The sequence below is a fragment of the Blastomyces gilchristii genome, assembly GCF_000003855.2.
Source record: "Blastomyces gilchristii SLH14081 genomic scaffold supercont1.5, whole genome shotgun sequence".
NCBI classification, from domain to species: Eukaryota; Fungi; Ascomycota; class Eurotiomycetes; order Onygenales; family Ajellomycetaceae; genus Blastomyces; species Blastomyces gilchristii.
Window position 1 is genome coordinate 652,788 of NW_003101678.1, and position 22,529 is coordinate 675,316.

The 22,529-nt window shown below is 41.4% G+C and overlaps 8 protein-coding genes across 8 annotated transcripts; 5 read left to right on the top strand and 3 right to left on the bottom strand.

Moving 5' to 3' along the window:
* Positions 1 to 2: 2 nt before the first annotated feature.
* On the top strand, positions 3 to 6,010 carry BDBG_03273 (SNF2 family helicase/ATPase). Its single transcript, XM_002626063.2, has 3 exons — positions 3 to 530; positions 722 to 1,186; positions 1,246 to 6,010. The coding sequence occupies exons 1-3, from the start codon at positions 470 to 472 to the stop codon at positions 3,990 to 3,992; spliced, it is 3,273 nt and encodes a 1,090-aa protein (XP_002626109.1). The 5' UTR covers positions 3 to 469; the 3' UTR covers positions 3,993 to 6,010.
* BDBG_03274 (uncharacterized protein) lies at positions 4,563 to 6,122 on the bottom strand. The gene is made up of 2 exons (XM_031721177.1): positions 5,848 to 6,122; positions 4,563 to 5,759 (listed from the first exon to the last, which is right to left on the bottom strand). The coding sequence occupies exons 1-2, from the start codon at positions 6,046 to 6,048 to the stop codon at positions 5,241 to 5,243; spliced, it is 720 nt and encodes a 239-aa protein (XP_031577629.1). The 5' UTR covers positions 6,049 to 6,122; the 3' UTR covers positions 4,563 to 5,240.
* Positions 6,123 to 6,225: 103 nt separating this feature from the next.
* On the top strand, positions 6,226 to 6,942 carry BDBG_03275 (uncharacterized protein; the record flags this gene model as incomplete). Its single annotated transcript, XM_002626065.1, has 1 exon — positions 6,226 to 6,942. One exon carries the CDS (start codon positions 6,226 to 6,228, stop codon positions 6,940 to 6,942), a length of 717 nt encoding a protein of 238 aa, XP_002626111.1.
* Positions 6,943 to 7,546: 604 nt separating this feature from the next.
* Positions 7,547 to 10,654, bottom strand: BDBG_03277 (uncharacterized protein). Its single transcript, XM_031721178.1, has 4 exons — positions 10,282 to 10,654; positions 10,127 to 10,218; positions 9,601 to 9,960; positions 7,547 to 9,450 (listed from the first exon to the last, which is right to left on the bottom strand). The coding sequence occupies exons 1-4, from the start codon at positions 10,590 to 10,592 to the stop codon at positions 9,248 to 9,250; spliced, it is 966 nt and encodes a 321-aa protein (XP_031577630.1). The 5' UTR covers positions 10,593 to 10,654; the 3' UTR covers positions 7,547 to 9,247.
* Positions 7,842 to 8,755, top strand: BDBG_03276 (uncharacterized protein; the record flags this gene model as incomplete). Its single annotated transcript, XM_002626066.1, has 4 exons — positions 7,842 to 7,901; positions 7,991 to 8,077; positions 8,327 to 8,351; positions 8,556 to 8,755. 4 exons carry the CDS (start codon positions 7,842 to 7,844, stop codon positions 8,753 to 8,755), a joined length of 372 nt encoding a protein of 123 aa, XP_002626112.1.
* An 8,477-nt stretch (positions 10,655 to 19,131) lies between the features above and the next one.
* Positions 19,132 to 19,371, top strand: BDBG_16778 (uncharacterized protein; the record flags this gene model as incomplete). The annotated part of the gene is made up of 1 exon (XM_031724661.1): positions 19,132 to 19,371. One exon carries the CDS (start codon positions 19,132 to 19,134, stop codon positions 19,369 to 19,371), a length of 240 nt encoding a protein of 79 aa, XP_031577631.1.
* Positions 19,372 to 19,472: 101 nt separating this feature from the next.
* On the top strand, positions 19,473 to 20,132 carry BDBG_16779 (uncharacterized protein; the record flags this gene model as incomplete). The annotated part of the gene is made up of 1 exon (XM_031724662.1): positions 19,473 to 20,132. One exon carries the CDS (start codon positions 19,473 to 19,475, stop codon positions 20,130 to 20,132), a length of 660 nt encoding a protein of 219 aa, XP_031577632.1.
* A 414-nt stretch (positions 20,133 to 20,546) lies between these two features.
* On the bottom strand, positions 20,547 to 21,468 carry BDBG_03279 (uncharacterized protein; the record flags this gene model as incomplete). Its single annotated transcript, XM_002626069.2, has 2 exons — positions 21,320 to 21,468; positions 20,547 to 21,228 (listed from the first exon to the last, which is right to left on the bottom strand). Exons 1-2 carry the CDS (start codon positions 21,418 to 21,420, stop codon positions 20,547 to 20,549), a joined length of 783 nt encoding a protein of 260 aa, XP_002626115.1. The 5' UTR covers positions 21,421 to 21,468.
* Positions 21,469 to 22,529: the final 1,061 nt, after the last annotated feature.

Genomic DNA, 22,529 nt, shown 5'->3' on the forward strand with positions numbered 1-22,529 from the left:
CATATATATCCCAATGCGTCATTCCACTCCCCCTTCCAGATTCCTCCAACATCGCCAATCACCTCCTACATCTATCACGGTGTCTATCCGGACTGACCAGTGAATGAATGGCTAAGCACATTTCATCCAAAGCATCACTGGCCAGATTGAGGCGGAACTCAACACACTGCGCGTGCCTTTGCCTCCCTCGCTCGCTCGCAAACTGAGCTTCTCGATTCAGTCTGCCATCGAACTGGTCTCGAGTCCACCTCCCCCTTCACCTAACCTTCACATCCTTTTTCTTTTTCCTGATATAATCTGCGGATGCCTTCTCGACATGAGTTGTGCTACATACTTTTCCTTAAACTTTTCGTGTTTTTCATGTTTTAAATTTTGATTTCTCTCCTTGCGGCAGCTTTCCGGATCTTTCGAGGCCAATTTCCTTGATACACATCCCGGACGAAAATCGAAAATACCTCCCTGAGTTAACATGAATTCTTCTGCGGCAGTCCTGCTGGACCCGAAAGCTTTTAAAAAGCAGCCGGCGAAAAGTATGTTTGCATTGCGCTCAGTTTCCTTTCTGTCTCACCTCTTGTCTCTCTGTACGGCTGGGTCGCAAGCTCTGAACGCATTTTCTTTTGTTCACATCTCATATATAACGACTCCCCCTTTTTGTTACCCTCTTAAAACTCCACTTACTCCGTCCGGTTCCCATGCTCACTTCGACTTTTTGTACACATAGGCTCAAGCTCCAGCTCTCCCCGACCCGCTAGTGCGCCCTCGGGAACAGCCTTCGATCCCAGAGTGTTATTAAGCCCTCGAAGCTTGAAAGCGCGCAAGCCAGGAACAAATGCTAGTGCACCAGTATCTCAGACGCCTACTACTCCGCAACACAGCAGCGATAACCAGAGCTATTCTGCCTCGGCTGGAAACGCGAGTGATTCCCAAAGCGAGAAGACGGATTCAACGCGTGGGTTGGAGCCGAGTCGGTTTGACCGTCATAGAACTATGATTGAAAATATGTATGGGGTTGAAGAGCGCGGAGTTCAACCACAGAAACGGATAAAACGCGACGCGAATCGCCATGCTAGTTCGGAGCAGAAGTTCGCTTCCAGTGCTAGACGGGGGCTGGCGGATTATATGAAGGAACGTTCGGGAGCCAGTACTCCGTCACTGTCTGAAGTGGCGATGATAGATCTTACAAGAGGTAACCACCTCCAGCGCGTTCCTCGATGAATTATATATTTGTGCTAACAATTAACCTAGATGACAAAAATGAAGATGACGATGTGGTTTTTCTTGGTAATAAGGATTTAGGAATGGAGGAGGTCTGCTATGGAAGAATTGAAGGCGCGATGGTTTACGCTCACCAAGTTCCTCGTTCAATGAAGTCGGTTTTTGGCGCCACATCATCTGATTGGCCCTCTATTCGATGTCAACTTTTTCGTACTCGCGGCCCAGATACAAGGATTGAGGTTGCAGACCCTTCACAAAATGTATTTGGGATCATTGACCATCGAGTTTCAGCAGCCTTAGTGCCGCTTCTGGACTCGACAATCATCAAGGTGCGGACTCAAGCTCGGCTCGACGTCCGCAGGAAAAAGGAAAACGAATGGCCGGGGCAAGCTTGCTCGGAGATATACCGCATAACTATAAACCTCTACGGTCCCAGGAAGATGGCCGACGGGATCGGGAAGCATCTTGGCCAGAAGAACGTTTGGCTAGGGACGCCCAACTCAGTTGAAGCTGGGATGTCGACCTACAACCCCCATGCCGAGAGACGCCTTGTTCGAGCGGCGAGTACCGCGAATCGACTTGCAGTCCAATCAGAAACACGGACAGCAGAAGAAATTAACAGTGCTGTCACGAAAATGCTCGATCAGTTGACTAGCGCTGAAAATATTCCGCAAATGGAGCCGCCTGCTTCGATAAAAACGCCTCTACTTGCACATCAGAAACAAGCGCTGTGGTATATGTTACATAAGGAAAAGCCCCGAACGTTTGGTGAAAAGGAAGAGGAAAACAATTCTTTATGGAGGATCCATTACCAGTCGAACGGCCAAAAGTGCTATCGCGATATTATCAGTGGTGTTACGTTGTTCGAGGAGCCACCACAAGTTTATGGAGGCTTATTGGCGGATATGATGGGTTTGGGGAAGACGTTGAGTATTCTATCGCTTGTCATATCTACCCATCTCGAGTCATTAGAGTGGGCATTACACACCGTCGACAAGAGATTATTGAACAATCCTGCAGCACGGAATGTAAAAAGCACCCTTTTGGTTTGCCCTCTAAGCGCAGTAGGGAACTGGGTTAACCAGATCGAGGAACACCTGGAGGAGGATGCTCTGTCATATTATGTCTTTCATGGACCTACAAGAACAGAGGACCCGGATGAATTATCAAAGTACGACCTCATCATCACTACTTACAGCACAATACTCAGTGAGCTATCTGGCAAAAGCACGAAGAGAGGAACTAGCCCTCTCACCCGTATGAACTTGTTCCGTATCGTTCTCGATGAAGCACACGCTATCAGAGAACAAAGCGCTGCTCAATCCCAGGCTATATTTGCGCTAAATTCTCAATGCCGTTGGTCGGTCACTGGAACACCGATCCAGAACCGACTAGAAGACTTAGCGTCTGTCACGAGGTTTTTGAGGCTCCATCCGTACGTGGAGAAGGCTCAGTTTGCGGCTTACATTATTGCTCCATTTAAGTGTGAGAATCCGAAGGCAATCCCGAATCTCCGCATGCTCGTTGATTCGTTCACTCTCCGCCGCGTTAAAGATCGCATTAACCTGCCACCTCGCCATGACAAGGTCATCACCTTGACGTTTTCGGAGCGCGAAAAGATGCTCCATGAGTTCTTTAGAAAGGAGTCTAACGTAATGATGAATGTAATTGCTGGCGAGAGCAAAGAAAAGATGCGAGGGAAAATGTATCATCTAGTTTTAAAGGCGATGATGGTTCTGAGACAAATTAGTGCTCATGGAAAAGAACTCCTCGATCAACAAGACCGGGACAGGTTTAAAGGGTTAAGTGCCACTGACGCTATTGATTTGGAGCAGCCAACTGACGAGGATTCTTTAACCGTCACGGAGAAAAAGGCATATGAAATGCTCGCCCTGATGAAAGAGTCGGCCGCAGATGTGTGTGCAAGATGTGGAAACACCATCACGCTCCAATCTCCAGAAGATAGCCCGAGCGATAAAGATCCACTCATGGCAGCCATGCTACCATGCTATGATACTGTTTGCGCAGAGTGCTTCCCGCCAATTCAACAAGTTTTCAATGAAAACGCAGGCAAACGATCCCAGCTTTGCTGCACATTCTGCAAAGGCCTAATTCCCGTAACATATTCAGCCATTACGTGTCGGGGCTTTGAGAAATTCCAAGCATCCCAATTATCCACAAGACATAATCCCAAACAAGCTAAGAAATTCGGCCAGTACGAAGGACCGCATACAAAAACCAAAGCGCTCATCTCACACCTCCTCGACACAGTGGAAGAAAGTAAGAAAGCGCCCGATGAACCCCCGATCAAAAGCGTCGTATTCTCCTCCTGGACATCGCACCTGGACCTAATCGAAATTGCACTAGAGGATAACGGAATCACTACTTTCACTCGCCTCGACGGCACCATGTCTCTCAAACAGCGCAATGCCGCCCTCGACGAATTCCGCGACAACAACGACATCACCGTCCTCCTCGCTACTCTAGGCGCGGGGGGCGTCGGGCTAAATCTCACCTCAGGATCTAGAGTGTACATCATGGAGCCGCAATATAACCCAGCAGCGATTGCGCAAGCTGTGGACCGGGTTCATCGCCTAGGCCAGACGCGTGAAGTGACGACCATCCAGTTCATCATGAAGGATAGCATTGAGGAGAAGATTGCGGAGCTGGCAAAAAAGAAACAGCAGATGGCAGATATGAGTTTGAATCGGAGCAGGTTGGATAGGAGGGAGTTGCAGCAAGAGAGGATGAAGGAGTATCGGAATCTGTTTACGTGAAAGTGAAGCTTGTGGTCTGGCTTGCCTCGCTTTTTACGGTCTTACTTTGCATGTGGGATCATCGAACTGGATTCCCGCTTTTTTCTTTTTTCTTTTTTCTTTCTTTCTTTCTTTCTTTCTTTTTTTTTTTTTTTTTTGCTTCCCCTTCTCCTTCTTCTCCTTCTTCTTTTGTTTTATAAAACTCCTTCGCATCTACCACGACTCACGACTCATACACGACTCACGATCGCACCGTGTCCGAGGGTGCTAGTCACCCACTCACATACATCCATCCATGGGCAACAATTTTCACATTACCTTCAGAAAAACATCACCCTTTCCGGCGCGTGAAACAAGGAGCCACAATTCGGATTCCGATAGATGATAGATAGAATATGGCTATGTTTGGCTGGCAGAGATTTAACCGCATTTATCTGGATTTGTTATCACTTGCCTTCGAAAAAGACTTTTCTTTCTCCTCTCCTTTCCTCTTCCTTTCACATCATTTTATTTTATTCTAATGTTTTTTATTCCCAAATTCACGATTAACATATACCCAGAATACTTTTTGTTTTCTTTTCCTTCTTCTTTTGCTGTTTCATTTTCACTTCATTTTATATTTTTTTCATCTTCGTATCCCTTTTGTATGCACATGTACATGTACATCCCATTCCAAGACCTTTTACATTTGTTTGTAACACCTCTGCCCATGGCGGCGCGCTTTTAACTTTGGCGGGCTAATGATTTACTCTCGAATTCGCAGCTTATTTCATCATTCCTGCCCGATGATGAACTATTTGATAGTCCTGTGGATTTTTGCTTCTCGAAGTCTCACTCCTACTCTTAGGTTCGTTCCACATAGATAAATAGATATCTGGAACAAAAAAAAGTGAGGTATCTCGGATTGTTTACCTGATCCCTCTTGTCTACTTATATATCAATTTACAAGCAACGGAATCATGTATTTTTATCATTAGATAATGACGACATACTGCCATATCTCGTGGACTAAGTCCACGGGGATCTCTCACTCAGGAAGGCAGTGCCAATGCCCTATAAATTTTAGTGTCAATAATAGGAAAGCAATGAATATCTAACAGGTCAAAGGAATCCCATCCACAAGCAACCACAAAAGAACGCACCACCACCATCCATCCAACGCCGTCCGTACTATTTATTTAATAAATCCCCTCCTGCCAAAGAAAGTTACCCATAAACCCAGAAAACTCCAAAAACGACCAACCACCCTCCCCGAAGAGTATCGTTCCCTTACCCCCTCCCCTCCACAGCTCCCAACAGCTCATCAACCCTCTCCCCCAACCTCCTCATCTCCCTCCTCTTCTCCATCCTCTCCGCCTCCACAACCCTCAACTCCTCCGCTAGCCGCCTAATCCTCTCCTCCTGCTCCGTCTCACTGCTCCCCACCCCAGGTAAAACGCTGATGAGGTACTCAATCTGCTGCTCTTTGACGATTAGGTCACGCGCTAGCTCGCGCTGTCGTAGCGCAAAGATCTCGGGGGTATCTGGGGTGGGTTCTGCTTGAGGCGATTCTTCTTGCTGGGCTTGTGCTTCTGCGGCTGCGGGGGTGGTGGATTGTTGGGCTTGTGAGGAGGCAGCGGCTTCACTAGTGCCTTTGGCGGTGGTGGATACAGTAGTTGTGGGAGGAGGGTTTTTGGGAATCTTTTTCAGTTGTGGGATTGCGGTTGGGACGTTGGAGGGTGGGGTTGCGGCGGAGTGGTCGTGGTATGTTGTTAGGTAACAGAGGGTGGCGTAGAATTGGGTTGCGAGCTAGATGCAGGTGATTTAGCTTTGGTTAGATAGGACTTCTAATTTTTTTTAGTTTTTGGTTTATATCTGTGGAACGGATTAGGTATACCTGGTCCAAGCATGTTTGGAGCTGTGTGAGAATGTCTGCCATCGTAGCTGATGTGGTGGTGGAGCGGAGAGCGGTAGCTTCCCTCGCTAGTAGTTGAGGATGGTGGGCTATTATTTTGAATATGGATAAACTGAGATTAAGCATATACAATTGTTTATCGCGATACGCATAGAACTGCCCGTTTCGTGCGGAGTTCGTCATGCGGAGTGAGCAATGTGATATCAGTTGAGAATGCGACGGGGAAGGATGATGAGGTCAGCAGCTGAAGCTCTGAGCTCCGGCTTGGCAACGGTCTGAACCTTCGATGCGCGACAAAGCAAGGGAGCTAATAGGACAAAATCTTTCCATAAAACATTATTCTCACCTCCAACTAATCCAATGATACATATACGTCCCTTTCTACTGTTCTCTCGGCTATCTGCCCGCACTCCTCTACAGTGTGCTTACCGGTTATTCTCCGATATTCCCGCTCCGCCCATACCCCCGGCTTCCCCGACCTCCCAGCATCATGACCTCCCTTCATTCCTCGACTACGCCGCGAGAACTTCTCTAGACCCAACAAGTACCACGTACGTCGGTACACACTACGAATACACTGTCCGTCAGGCCCTCCGCCGCTGGGCTCTCGACCTGACCCGCATAGGCGGCAGGCTAGACTCCGGCATAGACCTAGTGGGCAGCTGGCATCTTCCGGACCCAGACTCACAACCGCTACGCGTCATCGTACAATGCAAGGCTCTGAAAAACAAAGTAGGTCCGAACGTGGTACGGGAGCTAGAGGGAACTTTTGCAGGAGCACCGGTGGGATGGCGCGGCCAGGGAATACTGGGCATGCTCGTAAGCTCGAGGGAGTCTACGAAGGGGCTGCGGACTGCGCTGTTGAAAAGCAGGTACCCCTTGGTATGGATTTTTGCGGAGTTAGATGGTCGTGTTCGGCAGGTTTTGTGGAATAAAAGGGCGGACGATGCGGGCTTGGCAGCATTGGGAGTTGAGGTTAAGCATGCAGGGGAAGTGCAGGAGGGTGCTGACGATAAGGTTGTGTCTGTAACCTGGAATGGAGAGGAGATTAAGGGTCTTCCGGAAACGCTTGGATGAGTGCTGACGACTTGCCTACAATGCTTGTCTGGCCCAAGTGATCACCGTGCTCAGGGTCGTTCCCGCAGTTCAAGCAGCTAATACTGCTTCGATCGTTCCCGAAGAAATCCCGGACCCTTAAAATGGGGTGATACATTACCACTTTCTCAGGTGTATCGTTTTAAAGGTACCTGATTCTCTGAGTATTGGATATTACTGGGAAAAGAAGATGAGCAGGCGCACCAGAACGCGCGCACCCGCACATACAGATGTGCAAACACGCAAGACCCTGGAAATTATATCAATACAACTTGAAAGAATAGGCCAGCTCTGGGAAAAGGAGATAGAGGAATGGAGAGCACAAGGCGCATTGCAATCCACCGGTTGCAGAATAGCACCACGGCAATGCAACATCATCTGAGGAGGTCTAGCCAGCTTATTGAGAAGGAAGATATTCTGTTCAGGTCTTGAATAGGGTTATGACACCCTCGAATTGGCAAAAAGGGGGTTATTTACAGCGGCACTAGCGCCGAAAGCCCGCAAACTCCTCTGGCCAATTGATAAAATTCAATCTTACAGCGGCATACTACTATCCAAACAGACAATCTTAGTATATTGCTCAATATCTGTCTATCAATATGTAACTATTTTTTTAACCCAGGTTGAGTTTTATTTATTGGAATCCTCCTAACCACGCTACGCTACGCGACGCTAATCTTCTACAACCGAGGTAACTTAACTATCTTTAAGGAAACGAGCGAGGTAGCAACACTACATAAACCAATGAGCTTTTCTTTCACCAAAGCAATACCAACTCCATTGAATAATTAATCCAAAAAATTACTCTGATTGCTATATTTCACTTTGCACAACGACCCATACCCACATATAGACAAAACGTAAAGAAAAAACGAATCACGATGTCAACAGCATACAAAACCACCGCTGCTATGTTCGCACTGCTCGCAGTTGGCCATACGGTATGTGGTTATATAAATATAGTAATTGATACCTATTGAATAAGGGTGTCTTGATAGCTAATTATTTAACCCCTTCCTTAATTATATAGCTTGCGAGCAAATCGTTCATGAGTGATCCGCAGTTCAAGGGCCTGCCACGGCATGTGGGCGCCTTTTCGAGAGCTGGGTGGTATCAGGTATGTAGTAGCTTTTCTTTTCTGATTTATTTCGTTTCAAGTTATCGGAATTATTTCCGTTTGGGGCTTTTGGGTCGTCTGAATCAGGCGAGTATGTGGAAAGATTTATTATAAGGAAGACAAGCTGGGATCCCCATATCCTTCATTTTGATGTCTTGTTTAAGATAATCCATTTGGTTTTGTTTCCTACATAATATCATAAGAATGCAAACTCGAATTTAACTAATACCCGAGTATCGGCATTCACAGGGAAGCATCTTCTTTCTCATTGTTGGTAAGTTTTATCTCATACAGGTTCAAAAGGGGGTATCATAGTCATCCATACACGGCGCCTGTCTGCCAGTAGGCTTTCATCGCCGACAAAAACGGCGATAAAAAAGGAAAAGAAATGAAAAGAGAAATTCGCCCAGAAAGAGCCGATAAAAACGAAAGGGACATATCCCCATTCTTCCTCCCTAAACTAACCCGCCATCGATAGCATTAACCAACTACCGCTGGTCCCAATCGGCGCAGGGTGCCCTATCCGATCCAATTGAAAAAGGCATCGCCGCTCTAACGTCCATCCTCTGCTTCGGTACATCCGCATGGTACAACAAGAATGGTATTAGAGACACAGCAGCCGTTGTTGGGTTTGCTGGCATGGTGCAGAGTTATGCTGCTTTTCTCTCGAAAGCATGAGGGATGGGATCGGGATCGGGATGTAGCTAGTTTCGGTAGGTGTATAACATCAACGAATTAAGGGGCTGAATGGAGGAATTTTCGCCACGTGTGCATGTTGGGTGGAATACGAGGTTTCAAACTGATCGCGCGTTACGCATCTCCCGCTTTTGTATATTGATAAGCGGAGTTGATGTACAGAGTATTTTTTTTCCCCTCTTCGCTACCTTCCTCTTTTTGTAAATGTCGTGGTCATAGCACTAAGGTGTAAATAGCGGAGCTAGACAAAGCGAGAATAGACGACTGAAATTAAGGCGCACGAGCACCTCGCGACCTTCAAGGAAGGTAAACCATCTTTTGTACCTAGAAAGCCCAATTCCAACCGTAAATAGGGATAATTTCTCTTCTATTCAACCCTTTAAGTGCGAGGAGATAGGGATAGCGGGGGTTGCAATATCAACCAAGTTGAAATCCGTGAATATCGTAGAAGCTGGCAAAGTAGTCGTTTCATCATCATTGATGCCATCCAGGAACGGGCCAGCCGTTCTTACCACCACCCTTTTCCGGCCAGCCATCGGGGACGCGCGAAATGTTGGGGAGAATATATCTGTTCTCGCACCTGACAACAGTGTTGCAGGTCAAGTTGCACAGCCCAAATGTCATACAGTAGCACTCTGCTGCTGGGGGACAGTAGACTGGTGGCATTTGCATGATGACTGTAGCAAAGCTATATTAGCCGGTATGTCACCCAATATATATACCTAAGTATAAAAGACGATAATGCCAGATGGAATGGGTATTAAGGGAGAAAAATGGAAAAGAAGAATAAAAATGAAATGAATAAAAAGTATAAATTCGACACATACTATGCCACATATACTCCATAACACGCCCACAAACCGCATCAGGAAGATCCGTCTCCATGACCCAGCGTCGCATCAACTTGTAGCTCTCCTTGGACCTTTTCCTCACCTGGTCCCTAGTCACAGCGAACTGCGACGAGCACGGCGCCCCGACAACTGACGGAACAGGGGAATTTGGAAGCATTTTTTGAAACGCAGCCGCATACGCGGCCTCTGAACGTTGGCGATTTTCCGGGCCCACGTCTGTAGGATTTAAGGGGTGTAATTCTGCAGGACAGCCTGGAATCCACGTGCAGCGGAGGGGCGCATAGCCAACTTTGTATACATGCTGGAGGCGGAGAGAATGGATGATTGGAACAGCATCTTAATAGCAACGGGTTAGTTATGTTAGTTTGGCACACGAATTATGTATTTGCGAACTTGATGCCCTTAAAGGCTTAAAAAAAAGAAGAAAAAACAAAAAGAGGGAGAGGGAGAGAGTGAGAGGAAGAGAGAATTGCAGGGCATGCTTGTTGCAAGCAGTTCATACCGTAAACCGGATCATCGTTATGCCACTGATATCGATTACTATGCATAAAGATCATGATATCTGGGAGTTTATCATAGTGATCAATAATATAGCTAACCATCATCACAGAGTTAGAAAATACACAATATCTGGGGAAAAAATTAACATTTACTGACGTCAGATACACCATTGACTCCCTAGCTTTATTCACCGGCACGGTCAATTCTGCTCGTGGATTATCCACGACATAGATGTTGGCATGCCAATCTGAGAGATGTTCCCCGACCCACGTAGTATCATCCTCCTTCAGACTTGCGACAACTATGTCTTTGGACCTAACGAGCTCAATAGACTGTTTCCATGATGGGGGGAGTGTCGATGTAGAACTTATAGTATCCATACACACGTAATATACCGAGATAAACAACAACGATAGAGCCAAGAGCGGCCTTGAATTGGACCTGCAAGAACGGATAAGCGCGTTCATTTAGCCCAGAGTGTAGAAGAAATATAAAAATTAACTCTTCAAAAATATTTCGCTAACTATACTTTGGCCATTTGATATTTACAAGAACTAACAATATGTCTCGCAGATGTTGTTGCTATGGAAGCCAAATTAGGGCTTGAGGTTGTCACATGATCCAGCAGTTGCCCGCCCCCGCCCGCCCCAAGTGGCGTTGCCGTAGCGATCGCTCCGCCTACACGTGATCTCATATGTGATACTGTGGGATGGTTAATCTGTTGTATTCGTGTAGGAAGAGCTAGCTATATATATTACATATGAGATCACGTGTAGGCGGAGCGGTCGCTACGGCAACGCCACTAGGGCGGATGCTACACCCCCCCTCGCATCGCCATGTGAGATCACAAACATCATAATAAAGAATCAATCATCTCTTGCAAATCTAGCTATGTCATTCTCAAATCCATTCAAATCATGCTACCTGCATTGAGTTTGTGTATTCTGTCCCTCTTCACCTGTAAAACCTAGTAAATCAAGAAATTAATAAAATGCAACTGTGCTCAAGAGTTTAGTCAATTCATCTGCTGTCATTTCTTCAGTTAAGATGTAATCAATTGAGATTATGTCATTATTCAACTGGCTGCAGGTGTAATGAAATCAGGTGTCAATATACTTACTTCTTATGATGATTGCAGTCACTGTGACAAGATCAATCATCTTCTTATTATTTATCTTGATTGACAGAGAGTCTTCTGTTTCAATAAAGCTCAGATTCATCATTATACTTCTTAACTATATTACTTTATATACAGCTTTGCTCAACACTACATATTCAGTCTCATTAGAGCTTAAGAATACATAGAGTTGCTTACTTGATTGTCATGAAATCAGTGCATTTCTCAATTTGAAAATATAACTGAATATAGATTTATAATCATTATTCAATGAGCTGATCTAATCAGAATCTGTATATTCAATCAGTATATATATTATATTCAGAAATTTATTCTCAGATCTCTCATTATTATTCTTCATATAGAATATATCAATCTCACATATTTCTTTCAAATATTAAATAACATGTAATAGAGTCTTTCATATCTTAGAGATGAGAGCAGTGTTCTTCTGTATCAGTAGAGATATTATACAGATGATATTTAACTGTAGCTTGATAACTAAGTATTGCAGACACTCAACATTATACTGAAATTATCACTTTGTAAAACTACTTTCTTTTTCAGAGATAGAGAAGTTATCTAGACATAGATTCTCATTCATGAGTGTACAGACAGCAGTTATATCATCTAGATGAAAATCTTCTATCAATTTATTGATATAATATTGAAGTGTTAATTTGATTTTACTCTTTATATATTTCACTTTCATTTCTAAATATTTTGTGAGTTTCTTTAAGTCTTTGATCTCTAGTTTTTACTGTAAAATGTTGATAAGTCAATCAGCATTCTTCAGAGCATCTGCAAAGATATAAAGATTATTAATATATATAATTATATACAGGTGTTTTCAGGCTGAATGCTTTCAAAAAGCAGAGTCATAAGAACTCAGACTGAAGTCATTTTCTCATAGTATAGCTGTTAAGTAGTCATATTATATTTTAACAGCTGAATTCAATTCATATAGAGATTCTTCAACTGTATAGATAAGTATACACTGAGTTTCTTATTCAAAGTCTGTGAGTTATCTTATATAGACTGTTTTCTTTAATCTATTATATAAATATATTATTACTATATTTACTTACTGTAGAGTTCAATCATACTTTATAGCAATTATAAACATTATTTAATTTATTATATCTGTAATCACAGAGATATAAGTCTTCTGATAAGTGTCTTTCTTTAATCAGTTATTATATACAACTTATTAAGATTTTCATAATATATTATTCTCATCAGTATTGAAATTATCAGAGTGATTCTTTTCAATGAATATTCAGTGATCAGATGTCACTGATTCATTATATAAGACATCAGAATATAAAATAAGTGTTCAGATCTTGTATCTCTCAAGGTCAGATATTTTATATTGTATTGATTTCTTTCAATAATCTCTCATCATCTCTGATCTACTTATAGCATTCTTGTGTGATTTCAGAAGAAAATCAGTAATGAAAATGAAAGTGTAAGCTATAAATGTCTTCATCAGCCACATTCAATCTGTACTTATCAATTCAGAAATATCAGAATTCTTTATTAAATAGATGATAGAAACAGTGTCAGTTGCTACAGTTGTAGTAGTTATAGTAATCTTCAGCATTTCTTGCACTTTTACAGGGAAAATCACATCACTTATATCAATAATTTTATCTATTATAGAACTCTACAAGTGATAGATTGAACATTCACAGAATTCAATAAGCTTATATGAATCAGTCTATGCAGATAACTTATTTAACAGCTTCTGTGATTCATGAAGATGAGTAAAAACATCAGTTTCAAGCTTATGAAAATGTGTGATCTGCAGCAGAGTGTTTGTCAATACTGAAAAAGAAATTATATGAGAGCTATGAACAGCTTCTTTACTATCATCATCTGCAACTAGACTGACCGTGTGACCGTGTCTGAGACCAGGATCAGATTTTTTAATAGTCTCATTATCAATTCAACTGATCTCATTACACAGTTTTAACATTAGATAGTAGTCTCATACTGTCTCAGTGAGACTTACTGTCTACTCTTATCACATTTTCCAAATGAGATCATGATTTTCACTTCTCAATTTAAATTATTTTTATTGCTTTAAATGACTTTAAATCTCATTTGAGTGTTATCAAAAAGTGTTACTTTTTAAAAAATTAAAAATAGTCTAAAAAAAACCTTAAAATGTCTAAAAATAGTAACTTTATGTCAAGAATGGAACTAAATGGAACCAAATGAGATCACTTTCTCATTTTTTTCAAGTCATGGTTTCATTTTAAGATCTGATATATAGTCACTTTACATGTTTTTTTAATAGCCAGTCTCAGCGGGATTCACACCAAGAAATGTATGAGACCAGATCAAATGAAACTAAACGTGAAATTCATGATCTCAGCGGCCAGTCTATCTGCAACTGCAGATCAATACTTTTCATTATATAGAATCATAGATGTGAGTGTATTATTTATGATTAAAACAACTGTTTTCAGAATGTTTATTCAGAATTTCTTCAGAATCTTCTTACTGATAAGAACTGCTCTGATGTGAGTCATAATTATACATATTCTGCGCTCAGACATATCATCTTGATGTGATAATTGAGAAGTAGTTAATTCTCATACTGTGTTATGATTGATGAATAATGCTGTAATCTTCATGAATCTGAATACATTATTAACATCAGTTCTGACATATGCTAGTACAGTAAAACCTAGATTCTTCATGAATTGAACTCAGTGTGTATAGTAATTATAAGCTTAGTTCTTAATGTATAAGAAATAGATTCATCTATATCTGATCACATTATTCATAATTAACATGTAATATTTATTACTCTGTCATAATTTAATAGAGTGATTCATAGACTCACTTAATGTTCACTCATCATCTGCAAGATTAATATGAATTCTCTTCATTGAGTGTACAGCTCATAGTATAAGAGTGATTGAGTATTTACATATCATACTCACTTTAACATAGGTTTTATAAAAGAAATTGATCTTAGTGTTTTTGACATAGATATCAGATAGTAAATTCTTTATCAATACTATAATAGCTTCTATGTGTATATGTCTCAGATTAACATATCACTCTGTAAGTGTTTTTGTAATTGTAGATGATTCTTGATATTGAGATTGATTAACAGTGAGATTATTATCATCAATAGTAATCATGACTTTAGCATAGTCATTATCATATATATATGATTTCACTGTGAAGTAGACTGCTTTAGACTTATAATATACATTAACTTCTGATATTCTCTCAACTATTTTATAAATTGAGTTTTGAGATGTACAGATTGCAGTGAAAATCACTTCACTTAATACTTTAATAATAAAATAGAACAGAGTGTTTAAGCTTAAAAGCTTATATTGAAAATTCTGATTCTTCAATCTAGTGAATGATAATAGATTGACTGTGAGATTGAAAATATAATGAATATCACAGACAGTGATATTCTCTTCTTCAGATTCTAGAAGAAAATCACTGATCTCTTTAATATGACTGTAATCTCTGTTCACTGTATGAATCTTCATATTATCATCATACATTTTTCACTGAATGAGAGACTGCTTTTCATCTGTCATATGAAAACTCACACATGTGTCAAGAAATCAAGGTTTGCTTGTTATATCAATAGTTGCTGAAAAAGCAATTGTCACATTGACAGCTGCAGATTGTGAGACTATAAAATCAGAGAATTTCTTCTTCTTATCATCTTTATTCTTCTTTTTACTCTTCTGCTTATCATATCTGCTGATACTGATATTGTTGCTATTATTCTTCTCAGATGTAATAATATGTTTCTTATTTAACTTATATCACTGTTCAGTAGTAAGTTCTGAATACAGATATTAACAGATGTTTTTTCAGTGTTATCTTGAACTGTATATCTCACATTTGAAACTGTATACAGATAATGTAGAGAAAGTCATGATAGTTATATTAACTTACTGAGACTTAGAATGTTCATTCTTGAACTTACTTATACAGTTTGTCAACTATTTCATGAGATTATTAATATTAATATTGTATATAGAGTTCTGATCAGACATGTAGAAATTGTCTAAATATATCTTGATAAAAGACTTTTGATACTTCTTCAGATTAATAAGAAAGAGATTATAATAAAAGTCTTCTGAGTTATTTATCAATTTCTTATAATATATAACTAGATAATAGAATCTTCTCTGAAATACTAGATAATTATTATCTCTGACATGTAAGATAGTGAATTCTTTCACAATATTTATATATTTCTTCACAAGTGAGACAGTATATTCAACTTCAATTCTTTCTCATAGCACAGCTGCATTATCTGGCTCAAGAGTTTCAATAATTATATATACAGATTCTAATAAGAACTGTAACATACATTAATACAGTGCTTTGATATAAATGCTTCATTTTTCAGCATTTAATGTGTCTTGACTGATGTCTTCTGAACAGATATATTAATTCTTTATAAGAATATCAGATCTGTTAATAACTTCAGCATCTGTAAGAATTTCTGTACATCAGATCTTATAGTTATTATTATCAAATATAGTTACAGCTTTGATATCTATGACTTTTTGAACATTCTTTTGATATTTGTGAATCTCAGATTTGAAATTATCTGCTGCAGAAATAACTACTCAATATGTGCTTATTCTGTCACAGAATATTATCAGATTATTAAATATCATTGATATTATATTATCTGAACTCATTCTAGACATGATACTTATATGTCACACTTCTATATATATTACTTATGAGCTTGAAGTATCATTATTCAATTTATAATCTATTTCACTATTTATAGATGACTTTATAATCTCTTCTATAACTTCTGTGTATTGTATAGTATCTATTTTCTCTGATTCTTTATTAATAGATGTCTGAGTGTGAGAATATAAATGTAAAGTTCTTCTTCTATCACTCTGTGATATAGATATACCACTCATCAGTCAAAGAAGAGTTGAATGAAGAAATTAAAAAGAAAAAAAATGTGTTATATTATATTATAGAGTTCTGCTATTTCAATCACTGACTAAGTAGATACACTTGAAACATGCAATGTAAATGTGATAAAAGAATTCTTCTATTCAGAGTGAACACATTCAATGCTTACACAGGTGTTTTTAAACAAAAGTAAAAAAAAAAAAATGTAATTCTTTGTAAAAACATGCTATTCAGGCTATAACCTGTGGGATGGTTAATCTGTTGTATTCGTGTAGAAAGAGCTAGCTATATATATTACATATGAGATCACGTGTAGGCGGAGCGGTCGCTACGGCAACGCCACTAGGGCGGATGCTACAGATACCTAGGTAATGTCAGGAAGCAGAAAACTTGTAATGTTGGATGTCTGAGTGGTTGTATTATTAATAATTGGTTCTATCTAGTGTGGGTTAATATGCTTGGTGCGGGGCGCTAGTCCGTACTAGGAAGCCTAGGGCTTCAACACCCCGCATTCCCAATGACAATGAGCCTTTGGAAATAGTTCTGAGCAATCTTATTCTTTTTCTATCTCTTAAAAGACTGATACCTTATAAAAGAACTGCTACACATCCTTTCTCCTATTAGACTACTCCGCAAACAATCTGTTCATCATGCCGAGAAAATCGCCTGGAAATAATACAGCAGTAAATACCAGAAAGGTAAGTTTTAAGTTCTACTTCCAGAGCACCCTCATGTTGATCTTCGCAGCTGCTTGTTTAACTACTTTTTACATTACTACTGCAATAAAGAAGCTAAGAATGGTTCTTCTAGTCTAATGTGACCGGGTATGCCAACTTCTATTCACGTACTCTATGGGCAAATATGAACCTATACTTAAAATGTTTAACTATTGATATCTTTCCCACAGGATCACCACCACCACCACCACCACCGACAACAACAACAACAACAACAACAACAACAACAACGTGACTGGAGAAGGTTCTTGCAGTGAAGGCAACAAGGTTCACAGCAAGGCTAGAATCGTTAAGGACGGATGAGGTAGTCGTGCCAACTTCCAAGCTTCATTTGGACTGTGTATGGGCCCCGACAGTCTTGAAGAGGGGAATCGTATTTTGGACGCTTTCCAAAAGCATGACAAAGAGAATGAAGTATGTATTGCATTTTTGCCTTTGTGAATAACTAGCTAAATGCCTATGTATTATTAGCATGCCTAATGCACATACTATCGTGGAGTTCATGTTTGAGCAGCCAGGGATAACCTCCGCGGAGGACAATTGGGCCTACCCCTACCATAGCCATCGGGATTTGTCTGGTTTCTCCTTTCATCAATCCTGAAACAGTTTAATGAGTACACTGATCTTGGGGCAGTTTTAACTGACTCGGCACTCTCCCGGCTCATATCTGCTTCCAGTGATTTTTGTGATATCAATCTGTCATCTTTGCTGGGTTTGCTCTCAAAGGTATATTTTGTCCTTGAATGTTGTTTGAGATCTTTTGTTTACACTAGACTGGTATAGGCTTCTTGTAGACTCAACTTCAAAATGTCTTAAGAAAAGAATGCTACTTCTTTATTAATTGAGAAGGCTGTGCTGAAGCCTCATCTGAACCCTCATTCAGAGGAATTTATCTGGTATGTTCATACTTCATTCTTTCATAACTTCATGCTTAATAAGTTATAGAATAATCAAGTATGAAACTGTGAAAGATCTGAATATATATCTGACAATTGCACATGCAGTCTTTGATAAAATTAAGTCTAAGAGTGATCAATAAACATCTCAATCAGTTTAAAGACTAATATTCATCACATATTATCATCAGATAAGATGCAGAGATTTGATATTTTCAGATACTATCTTTAATACTCTCAAGATAATATGTCTTAGTGATTTCACACAATGAGTTAAGAAAGTTAAAGAGAGTAAAGAAAAAGATTATCTATATAACAGATAAACTTGAAGCACTTATAACATGAAGAGAAGACAATGTAATTCTCTTAAACATAATACTATACTAGAGCTGCTTGACACTATCTCTTTAAATTAAGAGATTCTGAAGTAAATTTTCTGCAGAGACTCTATTCAAATGTTTAGAGATTAAATTTAATAATTTCAATGAAAAATTAAAGCAGTATTCTTCAGATGTGTATTGAAATACATTCTCTCTTCTTTCTCTATTCATCTCTTTTCCTAATACTCAATGTTTTCTTCAGTACATCCTCTCTTAAAGAAGTTACATTCAAGCATCAAGGCTTTATCTCTTCTCATTCTTCCAAGAGAAATAATATGCCGCCGCATATTTTGAGCCTCAGGATTACTATGCCTTCAGCAAATGCTGCCCTGAGATTTTTTGTGCAGCTTCTTGCACTCACATTACTGTTCAGATATACTCACTGCTAACATTTATGAGATGATACTGATTTCATTCTAGATGTATATTTCTCATACTCTAGATGCCAGATTAGCTGATCAAGAGCAAATCAGCTATTTTATCACTATAGAGTGTACTGTTCTCAGAATGAATGTGATGAATGCAGGCTGTCTCTATTTTATGAATCAGATTAACCGCGCAGCTAGCTTTCTTCTAAATGAGGGTGTTCTTTGTTACCAGGACGATGATGGCATTGGAATAATGAATCTCTCCTTGGGTCGCCTCCAACATCTTACGGCAGGGACGGGAGGGAGCCCCGGAGGCGTACCCGGCTGTTGTCGTCGAGGCATCAAATGAGTTGTGGTTTCTGCTTCAGCTCCAAGTGTGCTTTCTTCTGAAGACATTGTGATAATGAAGGTGGGGCAATGGCCAGGATGAACCCATAACTATTCCTATTTGGGTCTAGTTCTAGTAGTACGCGGGCCCCCAGGCGAGGGAGGAAGCTTATTGTGCAGGGCCTCGCGCTGTTTGGTTTTCTCGACTGTGGAATTGCTCATGAGCCAGGTCGCGATACAATGACAATGTCGAGGAAACAACGAAAAGCGAATATTTTCTTCTATGCTGCCTTTAATCTGGCTGAGCTTATTGAGCTGGCTCAACGACTGCGCAATGTGACATGCTCGTGTGATTCCACGCAAAAACCATTCAGTGGAAGTTTTAACTGGGCTGTCGTCCTCACTTTTGTGGACGGAGTTGAGTGGCTGTTTCGAGCGCCTCGGACAAGTTACGGCCTTGAGTATGCTGTTACTCAAGCTACTTAACGGCAACCGACCGGTGGAATGATTTTGTGACTCTTGACTCTAAGATTGAAAACAGCCGGAACAGGTTAGATTATTATGTTGCTGGATTGTGCCTTGAGGAAATGATACCGAGCCTTGTTAATGACTTGGAAACGAGATGTGGTGAACCCGGCGGCTTTCCTTTACACCACCTCGATCTCAGTCTGAACAACATTTTCATTGACAATCATTGCAACATAACATGTATTATTGACTGGGCATTCTCATTTTTTGCGCCATCAACAATACTTCTCTCCACACCCGGCCTACCACACCCAAGGGACGAGTGCAAACCTTCGCTAACATGCGCATTCAGGTCTGGGTTCATCAATAATGGCGTGACAACTTGCTCTGATGCCTGGAAAAAGACTAGAATGGCTTGGCTTTTTATGCGGCTGGTCAGTCTTGACGGCTTGCAAGACTATCACTATTTTACAGAGCTTTACTTGTTGATCAACAAACAGCCTGCTGAAGAGCTGTTTACAAAATTTCAGCAACAATACGCGAAACATGAGGTTATGAACATGCACTGGATCCTTTCCGCGGACGACCAGTCACCAAGTGAGATCAAGCAAAGTGAAAAAGTCTATTTTGTGAATGTGGGCGCTGAGCGGCATGCTCTAGCTCTCAAGATTAGACTAGTATCGATGTTGAACAGGTCATTTGTTGCTGACAGACAGCTTTGGCATTGGATTGAAGAGGTGGTAAGTGAGCAAGAGAAAGAAAGCCTTCAAGAAGGATAGATTGCTCATGAAATTGTGTTACCATGAGCTATATTATTTCAATAGGAAAAAACCACAGAGTCTTATCAGCATACACTTGAGTGACCTTCAGCCATGAACAACCTGCGCACAGGAACCTCGAGGTAAAAAAAAAAGAACAGATTCGCTCCAAAGCCAAAATAATCCTTATACTCCAACTAAAAGCAGAGGTGACCAGATAAAAGTATAAGATCCAGAAAGCAAATGTCAGGTGTCCAGGTAGTAAAGGCTGCAATGAGTCCCGCGTCCATGCACTCACAACAACTAGCCTATCAACAGGATGTAGCAATTAAGACAGAGCTTCTACCACATACACAGATCTTAGATCTTAGCATCCGAATCAACCTACCGAGCTACCACAAGGACAGAGACGTTTTTCACTACAACATTCTACCGCTATTTCCTCCGGGTTTCCATGATATTTGTCACCTCCCTGCGCTTGAAGAATTCAAGGTAGAGTCGTGAGCACTCTTTGCCGGTACCCCCGTCCTTCTGCCATGCTATATTGGCTTCTGCACGGATCTCCGCAGCACAATCCTTATAACGGCCGTCCCGATAGCAATCGTCCATTGCCACTACCTCCAAACCAGCCTCTTTCACCATGCTCTTTGCAAACTTGCGTGCCTCCTTGAAGCTTCTTCCATCGCCAATTAGCAGGTGCAACTCATCAGGATCTGTTCCATCAAAGGGAAGCGCGTCAAGACAGGCGAGTTCGCGATGCTCGTGGTCCACGCTAAAGATGATCATGGCCCCAGGAGAGAGATACTGCGCTAGATGGTGGAGAAACTGCTTCAGTTTGGCTGGCGCAACCACCTGCATCACCCACAGTAGAAGGATCCGATCAAATGTCTTGAATTCCAAACTCTGAAGGCGAGGAAATTGCTTGAGGTCATGCATATCTCCTTTTAGGAACTGGATGTTCTGCAATCCCCGGAGGGTGGCGGTGATGGATGCTTGACGAAGACATCCTCCACTTGCATCAATAGCAACAACACAGCCTTCGGGCCCGACTTGAGAGGCGGCCTGCGCGGTCACCCACCCTGCACCACAGCCGAGCCGAGCTCCAGAACTTTCTGACCTGGCTGAATGTCGGCAAATTTTATAAAGGGACGGATGTCACCGGCGTGATGCTGAAAGCTCTGTTGGTAAACGGCGCAATTGCATCGTACTCTTTCTTTGCTGTATCATAGTTCTGCGCAGTATTCTTGACAATTCGCTCGCGTTCCTTCTTCTGCTCTCCTTCGTAGTGTTCAGCCACGGTCGGAGGCATGGTGGCCTGCTGATACGGTTAGAACAGCACATGAAGATCCTATTCCTGGGACACTGCTTAGAAAGTGGGATAGATACTTACCAGAAAGTTTTGAGCCCTGGTAAGATAGACTGGACGAGGACAAGGAGGAGAGGGAGAGTAGGCGAGAGAGCGATCAAGTAGTGGAAGAGGAAGAGTGCAAGCAAGAGGAGGTGTACGCGTTGTAACAACACAATCGAAATTGAAATATCTTCACTTCACTCTAGCAACACAATAATCTAGCGAGATCAACAACCGACTTTCTGGCATTTCGGCCCCAAATAATCGGGATAAGAGCAATGTGGACAATGAGCCAGTCGATTCAGAGAGCATTGGAAGGGATTAGCAGCTGCTTCACATACAGAGGCCACATTCGAGTGTATCAAGCCACCCAGTTTTGGCGATACCGGGGCCTTATTGGATATGAGGTGGCAAAAGGGCTGAGATGCTGCATAATAAATAATGGGAAGAATCCCTAAGCTGTGTTCTAGTGCTGGCGCACATCGGGGTCAGACTTATAACCGGACTAACCTCATCATTTTATATGTAAATAAGACGAGGACGCTTTGACGTGCCCATCTGATCAGAAGACCTTTTCAAGGGCTTAATCCGCTTTTCTGATGGTCGGTGGTCTGCGTGAGATTTGTGGAGGTCAATTATCAAGACCCGGCGCAACTCATTGTTCCATAACATATTCTCACGCCGTAAATCATCGTGCACGACACCCAGCTTGCGGATTTTTTTTTATTGATCTGGAAATCTCATTTCTCAGCATCGAGCTTTGCTCAACTCTTTATAAACTTTCTCCTCCCCAACCCATCAGAAGCATATGACGGATCTCCCCAGCGCCGTGCAGAAAATATATCCATTTCAGGTCAATTGCTCCTAAAAATACAGGAACGGCGGAGCCTTGTGCTTTCTGAAGAACCCGATATATATCTGCTTCGCGTGAGACCTCCTTCCATGAGATAGAAGAGTGTTTCCCCGAGAGGACGGAATCGGCCCTGCGCCAGTGGCAGTCGACGCTTCGACGAACGAAGAAATAGACGCGTTTAGCAGAACCCGCCGCCGCTGACATCCGCGTTAGCAGT